Source organism: Anolis sagrei, chromosome 12, assembly GCF_037176765.1.
Source record: "Anolis sagrei isolate rAnoSag1 chromosome 12, rAnoSag1.mat, whole genome shotgun sequence".
NCBI classification, from domain to species: domain Eukaryota; kingdom Metazoa; phylum Chordata; class Lepidosauria; order Squamata; family Dactyloidae; genus Anolis; species Anolis sagrei.
This window is the reverse complement of record NC_090032.1, coordinates 8,253,970-8,265,611: the sequence shown is the minus strand read 5'-3', so window position 1 is coordinate 8,265,611 and position 11,642 is coordinate 8,253,970. Positions and strand designations below refer to the sequence as shown.

Here is an 11,642-nt window from a genome sequence, read left to right as displayed (position 1 = left end):
ATCTATGCTGATGATCGTGCCATCACCGCTCAAGCAGGGAGCTTTAAGATGGTTGAACAGAAGCTCTCTGAAGCTCTAGGTGCTCTTTCTGCCTATTACAGGGAAAACCAGCTGATCCCCAACCCATCTAAAACACAGACATGTGCTTTTCACCTTAAGAACAGACAAGCATCCCGAGCTCTGAGGATTACCTGGGAAGGAATCCCACTGGAGCATTGCAGCACACCCAAATACCTGAGAGTCACTCTGGACCGTGCTCTTACCTACAAGAAGCACTGCCTGAACATCAAGCAAAAAGTGGGTGCTAGAAACAATATCATACAAAAGCTGACTGGCACAACCTGGGGATCACAACCAGATACAGTGAAGACATCTGCCCTTGTGCTATGCTACTCTGCTGCTGAATATGCATGCCCAGTGTGGAACACATCTCACCACACTAAAACAGTGGAGGTGGCTCTTAATGAGACATGCCGCATTATCACGGGGTGTCTGCGCCCTACACCACTGGAGAAATTACACTGCTTAGCCGGAGAAAGAACGGAGCCACAGTAAAATTGTGCCCCTGAGTCCCATCCCAGCGAGTCTTTCCAGAAGGATACCATGGTCGATGATGATGATGATGATGATGATTGGCTACTTTTATCTCTAGACCCAAATTCAAAGAGGTTCACAGCATTAATAATAATAATAATAATAATAATAATAATAATAATAACACTAATAATAATGTAACATTAGACTAATAATGTGTGTATGTATGTATATGTGTGTGAGTGTGTGTGTATACTATGTTGGGTACCCAGTGTTGCCTGGGTTATTGAAAAAGTCATTTTTAATTGCACAAATTGCATAAGATTGTGGGTGAACTACAACTCCCATCATACCAGGTTAACCCCAAGAAACTCCATCAGTACTTAAAGTTTGTTATGTTGTGCAAGTTTGCTCTAGATGCTTCATCGGTGGGGTTCTGTATGCTCTCTGGCTGCAGGGTAAACTACAACTCCCACAATGGTAAGTCAGTCTACTCAAACCCCTCCAGTAGGTTGAGTTAGTCACGGGGGTACTATTCTTGATCTGCATATTCTCCCACAGTGAAGACATCGGTTTCCAGATGGAAGGCAGTCCCGGTCAGGGTTGGCTTGATGTGCCTTCCCCTTTCACCCTCCATGCATGCCTCTTCGAATTCTGCAGCACTGCTGGTCACAGCTGACCTCTAGTTAGAACACTCAAGGGCCAGGGCTTCCCAGTTCTCTGTGTCTATCCACAATTTTTAAGGTTGGCTTTAACCCTATCTTTAAATCTCTTTTCCTGTCCACCAATGTTACATTTCCTGTTTCATAATAAATGATACTAGTGTTGTAATAATACACACAATTTACAAAATACTACAGCTATTTGTGTGCCGTCATGCCTGGGGGCTATAACTCTTAGTGAAAGAGGCATGGACATGACATCTTTCCCTCAGGGGATTGCTTCTTGCCCTCCTTTAGGAAAACTGGAACTCCCAAGGACCAAAACACTGTAGATAACTCAAAATAGGTTTTATTGTTCACAAAGAGTTATCCCTTTAAGGCAATAGGCTGGAAGTTTCAAAGGGGTAAAGGAAAATATACATGACAGTCTCTAGTTGTCTTGGGTCCAAGGAGTTTTGCAACTGAGAAACTTTTCCAGGTCCCTCTTTCGCTGTGAATATTGGAATAATCACAACCCCAATTCCAATGGCCTATATTTTGAAGGCACAAAGCCTTCCGCTGGTGCCAAAGAACTGGTTTGAAGGTGCTTGAGACTTCTCAACGTCGTCCAGGTTGATCTAAACATGAAGCATAAGTCTCAAGGGTAAGAACCTCAGAATTGGTGCTGAGAGGTAACTTAATCAAGGGCTTCAGAGCCAAGTCTCTCTCTCACGTCCATCTGATAGAAATTTTGATGGTGGAATGGAAAAGGAAACACTGTCCTGCTCTCTAGGAAGAGATGGGGTCAAACAATTGAGCAGGAGGAGCAATTTAACTGGTGCAAACAACATTGATTGACAGCTATAAATAACCAATCAATCCAACTATACATTTACAGGGTAAAAAGGCAAAATCAGGTGGCACCACTTGCGCGGTCACAATTTAAAACTTAACGTTTATGGCAAATGGACTCTTTCTTAGTCCAAAAAAGTTGTTTCCCTAGGAAGCTATCCTCCATCACATCTGAGACAACAGCCTTGACAACAAGACTCCTTCACTTATCTACTTAGTGTGTAAATCTTCTTGTGTTCAGTAGGGGTTACTCTCGGGTGAATAGTGTCGTGTTGCCGTTAAAATCTTGGAACGTCTTTCCCCTTGGGACAGAAAATTGCCCTTCAGATTATCCTCATTTTCGGTGAGCTTTGAGAAGCACAGATTGGGTTTTCCAGACAATGGCTCTTTATCTTTGCCTTCTTTGTGCAGTCAAAATTAATCCAGGTTCAGTCTCTTTCAGTCCACGGATTGAGAAGGATCCCTTTCAGGCTTTCAGGCAGTTAAGAAATCAACTGGTAGCTGATACCAGGATTAGAAGCAGGAAGGAATTCTCTATCCATTTCAAGGATGATTTTCCTGGCAGTGTGTCATAAGTACTGGCTAAAATCCTTGCTCATCCCTCACCTTGTGAGTATAAATATGAAAAAAGGGGTGCATTCACTCATATTGGGAGATTGGGTACATCCAGGAAGGAAGTTTGCAGCCAAAGAGATCCGAGAGTCCTCCGTACGAGTCTTATAACCCTCCATCATCATGAAGACTCTTCACATCTTCCTCTTCCTTCTGGTCAACCTTTTGCAGTCACTTGCCCAAGAAGGTGAGCATCATGTTGAGCTGTTAAAGAACATGGGGTGTAATGGGCATAGACCTTTAAAGGGGATTTGTAGTTCATGTGTCTTTTGTTACCAATAATAATAATAATAATAATAATAATAATAATAATAATAATGTAAAGGTTTTCCCCTGACATGAAGTCCAGTTGTGTCCGACTCTAGGGTGTGGTGGTTATCTCCATTTCTAAGCCGAAGAGCCGGCGTTGTTCGTGGACACCTCCAAAGTCATGTGGCTGGCATGACCTCATGGAGCGCCATTACCTTCCCGGCAGAGCGGTATCTATTGGTCTACTCACATTTGCATGTTTTCGAACTGCTAGGTTAGCAGGAGCTGGGGCTGACAGCGGAAGCTCACACCGCTCCCTGAATTCGAATCTGTGACCTTTCCGTTAACAAGCTCAGCAGCTCAGTGCTTTAACCCACTATACCACCGGGGGCTCCAATAATAATAATAACTTACACCAGTGTTTCTCAACCTGGGGGTCGGGACCCCTGGAAGGGTCATGAGGGGGTGTCAGAGGGGTCGCCAAAGACCATCAAAAAATTTTTTCTGTTGGTCATGGGGGTTATGTGTGGGAAGTTTGGCCCAATTCTAACCTTGGTGGGGTTCAGAATGTTCTTTGGAACTATACATCCCAGCAACTACAACTCCCCAATGTCAAGTCTATTTTCCCCAAACTCCACCAAAATTCACATTTGGACAAATTGATTTTCATGCCAAGTTTGGTCCACATCCATCATTGTTTTAGAGTCCATGGTGCTCTTGGGATGTAGGTGAACTACAACTCCAAAACTCAAGGTCAATGCCCACCAAACCTTTCCAGTATTTTCTGTTGGTCGTGCGAGTCCTGTGTGCCAAATTTGGTTCAATTCCATCATTGATGGAGTTCAGAATGCTCTTTGATTGTAGGCGAACAATAAATCCTAGAAACTAAAACTTCCAAATGCCAAGGTCTATTTTCTCCAAACTCCAATGGCAATATGGTGCGCATGTTCAGGTGAGGGAGAGCATGTGAGGCTGGAGGGAGGCTCGAGCCAGCAAGTCCCTTCAAGGCATGGTGGTTCTGTATGAGAAGTTTGGTCCAATTCTATTGTTGGTGAGGTTCAAGTGGCTCTTTGATTGTAGGTGAACTATAAATCCCAGCAACCACAACTCCCAAATGTCAAGGTCTATTTTCCCCAAACCCCATTAGTGTTCACATTTGGGCATACTGAGTATTCGTGCCAAGTTTGGTCCAGATCCATCATGGTTTGAGTCCATAGTGCAACTATCTTTCGGGCTGCATTGGTCGACAGCAAGCTAGACTATTAATGGTCAGGAGCTCACTCTGACCCGGGCTGGATTCGAACTCATGACCTCACGGTCTGTAGTGATTTAATGCAGCTGGCTACTAACACAGCCCAGAGATAGGGTGGAATATAAATAAAGTGATTATTATTATTATTATTATTATTATTATTATTATTCATCAATAGAAAGACTTTCTCTTTGCTCTTTTCCTCCTTCTCCCCGCCACATCTCCAGATCTTGACAAGAAGGTGTTCATCTTCCCGGAGTCGTCCAACACTAGCCATGTGCTGTTGAAGCCCAGCCTTGCGCAGCCATTGACCGGCTTCACAATCTGCCTGTGGTCTTACACAGACATGACCCGTGCCCACACCCTCTTCTCTTACGCCACCAAGACAAACGACAACGAAATCGTCATCTTCAAATCCAAACCCAACGAATACAGCCTTTATGTTGGAACGTCCGACGTGCTCTTCATCTTCCCCGAACACATGACCGCGAAGCCTTCATGGGAGCATATATGTATGAGTTGGGAGTCCAGCACCGGGCTGGTCGAATTCTGGTTGGATGGGCAACCTCTTCCACGGAACGGCATGATGAAAGGGCACCGGATAAGTCCGGAGGCATCTATTGTCCTTGGGCAGGACCAGGATGCCTTTGGCAGTGGGTTTGATATTAACCAATCCTTTGTCGGGGAGATAAGAGATGTATATATGTGGGATCGGGTGCTGTCAGAGAATGAAATGTGCCTGGTATGGGGCAATTCTGTTCCTCCCAGCCCTGTGATTGACTGGAAGGCACTGAATTATGTCATCAGAGATTATATCATCCTTAAGCCATCTCTGTCTTCCGTCTGCAGAGCTGGGTAGACTGCAAGTCAATAGTTTCAATCAGGGATGAGAACATGTGGCCTTCCGAACGTTGTTACACCATACATACTAGGCTTGGGTGATCCAGTTCGTTAATTTCGTAATTCGTTATTAATTCGTATTTAAAGTAGCTTACGATCCAATATCGAACCATGCAGGAATAGTGTGAGGCGTAATTAAGAATCGAAACAAATTTTCCAATTTTCGTAATTATTTCGTAATTATTTTGTAATTATTTTCATATGTCTGGTGCAAGTTTTACAATCTCGCATTTACCCCACTTCTGGTCCCTTTGCTCTGCTGCTTCCCTCCTCTTTCCTCATGCTTCTTCTTGCCTCACTCTAATATACAATACTATAATATAATATAATATAATATATAATAATATTATAATAATATAATATATATATTATATTATATTATTATAATACTATTATATTATAGTATTGTATATATTATATTATATTATTATATATTTTATTACTATATTATTATATTATATTATAATTGTATAATATAATATTATATATAATATAATATATTATAATATTATAATAATAATAATATAATATATATATATATATAATATACAATAATATATAATAATATTATAATATAATATACAACAATATAATATAATAATATTATACTAATATAATATATATATTATATTATATTTTATTACTATATTATTATATTATATTATAATTGTATAATATAATATTATATATAATATAATATATTATAATATTATAATAATATAATATAATATAATATAATATAATATAATATATATATATATATAATATACAATAATATATAATAATATTATAATATAATATACAACAATATAATATAATAATATTATACTAATATAATATATATATTATATTATATTATATTATTATAATACTATTATATTATAGTATTGTATATATTATATTATTATATATTTTATTACTATATTATTATATTATATTATAATTGTATAATATAATATAATATATATTATAATATAATAATATTATAATAATATAATATAATATAATATAATATATATATTATATATATATATAATATAATAATATAATATAATATACAATAATATAATATAATAATATTATAATATAATATACAACAATATAATATAATAATATTATAATAATATAATATAATATAGTTGTTGTTAGTTTTATCACACCAACAGTCAACAACAGAGGGAGAGGGAAGCTTCAGAAGTTCCCCCTGTCCCATTTGGAGGTTTTTTTAGCATATTGCGCAATTGCGTCCGCCATTAACGAATCGATTCATAATTTACGAAATTTCAGAAATTTCGAAATTTTGAAATCTTAAATTTCAGAAGTCCTCAGAATTTAGAAACGCTAGTGCACCCTAGAAACGAAAGAGATTAGAACCAATTTTTTTCTTGATCGCCCAAGCCTAATACATACATTACCCTATTTTTAAAAAAATTGAAAAAAAATATGTTCCTGGTTTGAAAGTGTTATTTCCTGTTTAATTGTGTAGTATTTACTTTGAAAGTTGTTGTTATACTCCAGAAACTTTGTTTGCATGTATTGTCAAAGGCTTTCATGGCTGGAATCACTGGGTTGTTGTACGTTTTCCGGGCTATATGGCCATATTATATATATGTATATGACCAAATAAAGTTAGTTAGTATACACACACACACTGTGCTGTCACCCGCTGGGCCTATAGCAGTTGGCTTTCGAACAGGACATGCTCTTTGTGCCCAGCAGGAAGCCGGGGTGCCTCGAGTGAGAGGCCCTAAGGATTTTCCTACACAGAGTCTTTAGAAGCTTAAAAGATTTAACAAAGTCCTTTACTATTGCGTAGGTCTTCAACAAACAAATAGGTTGTTGTACATTTTTTCGGGCTATATGGCCAACGTCAGGAGGCATTCTCTCCTGACGTTTCGCCTGCATCTATGGCAAGCATCCTCAGAGGTAGTGAGGTCTGCTGGAACTAGGAAAAAGGGTTTATATATCTGTGGAAAGACCAGGGTGGGACAAAGGACTCTTGTCTGCTGGAGCTAGGTGTGAATATCTCAACTGACCACCTTGATTAGCATATAATGGCCTGGCAGTGCCTAGAGCAAACTTTTGTTGAGAGGTGATTAGATGTCCTTGTTTGTTTCCTCTTTGTTGTTGTGCTGTTGTAATTTTAGAATAATTTTTGCATTCCTCAAGCCCCGCACATCGCATGATGTGTTCTGCATTCAAGTTGAATAGGTTGGGGGAGAGGATACAACCCTGCCGTACTCCTTTCCCCATCTTGAACCAGTCTGTTGTTCCATGGTCAGTTCTTACTGTTGCTACTTGGTCCTTATACAGATTCCTCAGGAGAGAGATAAGTTGACACGCACACATGTATATGGCCAAATAAGGAACAACTCTCAGAAAATAGAGGAATTCCAGACAGCTAACACCTCCCAACAAAGGATTCCCTCAGACAGAGCACAGCCAGGCTTTGAAGCTGCAAGGTCATTAGCTGGCACTGATTGTTTCTTGTCTGGAGTTCCCCTGTTTTTGAGTGTAGTTATTTATTTACGGTTATGATTAAAATACTGCTATGATTTAAAAAGAAGCCAGACCTTGAAACTTCTAGGACATTCAATGCTAATAAACGTGGGCAATTGGAACATTCACACCTAGCTCCAAAAGATAATGAGGTCGAGCATGAATTTGGGAGGCCCCGACAGAGCAGAGGCCGACCAGACCCAAAAAGGAGGATCCGGGACCCTGGCGAGACAGCAAGCACCCAAAAGAATTTTTCCCTAATTTTTCCCAAATAAAGTCTGGAGTCATCAACTAGCTGGGAGGCACGGTCAGCTAGGCTGCACTCTATCCAATCAGAGCGCTAGCCCCGCTTTGGCTGCTCAGCCAATGAGGCAGGAGGTGGGCCGGGTGGGAAACAATGAAAGGAATGGAAAGATGACAGGATTACAATGACTAATGTTTGCCCAACAATCCAGCGATAGCTTAGGCCCTCAAGCCAGACCAAAGTTATTGTTTTAATCTTTTGAAACAGCATCTTCGTCTAGCCCCGGGAGGCTAGGTCCTTTGTTTTACTGTCCTGGGATACGGAGTTTACTGATGAAGTTAATGGTCGTTTTGGCCGGTCAGAATATGACACAGTGGATGAGGCTGGGGTGAAATCCCTGGTTCCTCGCAGATAAAGAATTGCCCTTTGTGTTGAGTGATTCTAAAGTCCATAGACCTTATCATTCCAGATGGCCTGGCTCAGCCCTCTGAGGTCTGGTCTGAGAAGAGCCATTTATTTATTCAGTTCTTGTGGGTTTTTTCGGGCTATATGGCCATGTTCTAGAGGCATTTCTCCTGAGGATGCTTGCCATAGATGCAGGCGAAATGTCAGGAGAAATGCCTCTAGAACATGGCCATATAGCCCGAAAAAACCCACAAGAACTGAGTGATTCCAGCCATGAAAGCCTTCGACAATACACTTATTTATTGTCCATGCAAATGGGGTTTGGTTGAGTCCTTTTTTGGGGGGGTTTACTGGCCCAGAAAATTGGGGAACTTCCAGGAGCCATTAGGTGCTGGTTTCATGAAAAGGTGGCTTTCTCTTTCAATTTTTAAAATACTAACATACATACATACAGAGAATGGGAAATGGGACAAAGGAACATACAAGGAATTCATAGGGAGAGGGGGAAATCATGCAGGACAGTCCATCAAAGTTCATAAAGTTTTGCCAGAATTTATGAAAGTTCCTATAAAGTTCATGAAAGTTCATGGAAAATCCATAAGAGTTCATGGGGGTGTATAGAAGGCCCTAGGAGCACTGAGTAGCCGGAGTCCATTCATAAAACAGGAGTTTGCCATGTGGGGCCATGGAAGAAGCCTTAGGTTCCCACATGGGAGAGGTAGGGATTATGGGATCATACCAGCCTGCTGTCCTTGACAAAACTATGAATCCCCTGATTTTGAACTATCTTTTACAGAGTCCTGGGAGGGGAGGGGGTCACCTCCGATCACAACAAGAGTTCTTTCTCCCACCCTGGACATTATTCCACAGATATATAAACCCAATTTTCCTAGTTTCCTAACAACCTCTTAGGATGCCTGTCATCGATGCAGGCAAAACCTCAGGAGAGAATGCTTCTGGAGCATGGACAAACAGCTTGGTAAACTCACAGCAACCTAGGTTGAATTGGTTGAAACTTGAGGAGAGATTCGTTGAAAAACTATAGCAAAATGTGCTGAAGGATGTCCCTCAAAAACAGTTTAATCCACTTTTTCCATGTTTTTATGATAGAATCAATACGGAAATGACATTTATAACCCAGGAACAAAAATCGTGTTATGTAGTGTTATTGTTCAGGCAGTGTTCACATACAGAACTGCATGTTGTTGATGGATGATGGGAGTTGGGGTCTAGCAACATTAGTAGAGCCACATATTTCTCATCTCCGATCTCAGTCTAAGGGACTTTCCAGACAGGCTCTATATCCCAATCTGAGCTGGGTTCAGATCCTGGGATTTAGGGCCTGTCTGGAAGGGTCCTGAGATAGGTTCCAATTGTCTCCAAACTGTTTAGGACTTCAGTGTCTCTCCGCTCCACTCAATGGCCAATATTTGGGGTCAATGGAGCAGTAGTTCAAATCATTGCAAAAGCCAATAGGTTGCCTAGCTCTGTTCTAAGCAAAATCAACATTGCCCTTTAAATAATTATATAGGTTTTTAATGAGTCGTATCTGGCATGTCAATCTTTTTTTTTTGCCAAATGAGTTCTGATTCTGACAAAATTCATCTGCCTGAGAATACATCGCAATGTACTTCAAATAAAAAGGTTGTGCTCATATGTTGTTGATTGTTATACACAAAGTAATAAAAGCTTAACAATGGGGTAACGTATCAATTTTTGATCACACTGACAATTGTGAATATTTTCTTAGTCAATAAATTGTTGCATTTGATGGATTTTGGACTTGTTTGTCAGGAAGGATACTATTTATTTATCGTGTCAGAAGCAAATACAGAATATAGCTATAATGTATACAAAAGCCACAAACACAAGTTAAAAACTTGGCATGATACTAAATGTCCTTTGAACAGAAGCTGGCCACTTGGAATGCCTGTCTCACTGTCTAGTCATTCCATTTTCCTGTGTCAATTACTCTGCATTTGGAAATGCTTGTTCAAAAATCCATGTCTTGACTTTTTTCCGGAATGCTAAAAGGGAGGTGGCCAATCTAATATCTATAGGGAGGGCATTCCAGCCGCGGGGCCACCACTGAGAAGCCCCTGTCTTGTCTCCGCCAAACGCGCTTGTGACGAAGGCGGTAACGAGAGCAGGGCCTCCCCAGACAATCTTAAGGTCCTAGATGGTTCGTAAGGGGAGATGCGTTCAGACATGTAAGTTGGGCCAGAACCGTTTAGGGCTTTATAGGTTAAGGCCAGCACTTTGAATTGTACCCGGTAGCAAACTAGCAACAGAGGAGTTGTACACTCCCTGAGTGCCATTCCTGTTAGCAATCTCGCTGCCGTTCGTTGGACCATTTGAAGCTCCCGGACAGTCTTCAAAGGCTATTCCATGTAGAGCGCGTTGCAGTAGTCTATACAGGATATGACCAGAGTGTGGACTACCATCCTTATGGGAGACTTCTCTCATGTGCCTGCATGAGGAGCTGGAGCTGATAGAGGGAGCTCATCCACTCTCTCCCTGGATTCGAACCTTCAGTCCTGCTGGCACAGGGGTTTAACCCACTGTACCACCGGGGCTCCGAGAAGGAAGGGTAACCGGTGCTTCTTACAGGGAGCGGTCAACCCTCCTGTTTAAGGAGCTCCACTGGCTGCCGTTCATTTTCCGGTCCCAATTCAAGGTGCTGGAAGTTTCAAAGGGGTAAAGGAAATATACATTACAGTCTCTGGTTGTCTTGGGTCCAAGGAGATTTCGCAGCTGAGAAGCTTTTTCTGTTCCCTCTCTTCTCAAAGTCGGAACAAACACAACCCCCAGTCCAATGGCCTATGTTGAAGGCACAGAGTCTTCCTTTTGATGCCAAAGGACCGGTTTGAAGGCACTTGGGTCTCCTCAATGTTGTCTAGGGCGATCTGGGCATGAAGTACGAGTCCCAAGGGTAAAAACCTTAGAATTGGTGATGAGAGGTAACTTAATTAAGGGCTTTAGAGCCAAGTCTCTTTTTTCATGTCTATCTGATAGAAAGTTTGATGGTAGAATGGAAAAGGAAAAGCTCTGCCCTCCTCCAGGAAGAGATGGAGCCAAGCAATTGAGCTGAGGAAGCAATATAACTGGTGCAAACAACAGTGATTGACAGCTATAAATAACCAATCAATCCAACTATACATTTACAAACTAGGCAAGTTTGGGCATGTTATACAGTTTAAACCGTTACACTTTAAAGTTCTACACACAGGTTGCACCACTCGCGCCGTCACATGGATCAAGGCCCCTATTCATTCAGATCTCTTAAGGATCGTGTGTAATGTAATTTGTTTATGTGAGTAGGATGTGGCCCCTAAATAACAAAAAGAAGGAATTCGCAATCACAGTCGAACAACAACATTTGCAAAACCATCTCGAAACCACACCGCGTTAACCTGAGACGTGACTATGTGTTCTGAGCCGATGTCCTGTTCAC

At 40.8% G+C, this 11,642-nt stretch overlaps 1 protein-coding gene across 1 annotated transcript; it reads left to right on the top strand.

Moving 5' to 3' along the window:
• Positions 1–2,762: 2,762 nt before the first annotated feature.
• Positions 2,763–5,071, top strand: LOC132764599 (serum amyloid P-component-like). Its single transcript, XM_060758624.2, has 2 exons — positions 2,763–2,826; positions 4,368–5,071. The coding sequence occupies exons 1-2, from the start codon at positions 2,763–2,765 to the stop codon at positions 4,997–4,999; spliced, it is 696 nt and encodes a 231-aa protein (XP_060614607.2). The 3' UTR covers positions 5,000–5,071.
• The last annotated feature ends 6,571 nt before the right edge of the window (positions 5,072–11,642 follow it).

Excerpts from the sequence above, each read along its gene's own strand:
- LOC132764599 (XM_060758624.2), top strand. The coding sequence starts at position 2,763 with ATGAAGACTCTTCACATCTTCCTCTTCCTTCTGGTCAACCTTTTGCAG. Across the intron at positions 2,827-4,367 it reads GCAGTCACTTGCCCAAGAAG|ATCTTGACAAGAAGGTGTTC; the intron begins GTGAGCATCATG and ends CCACATCTCCAG.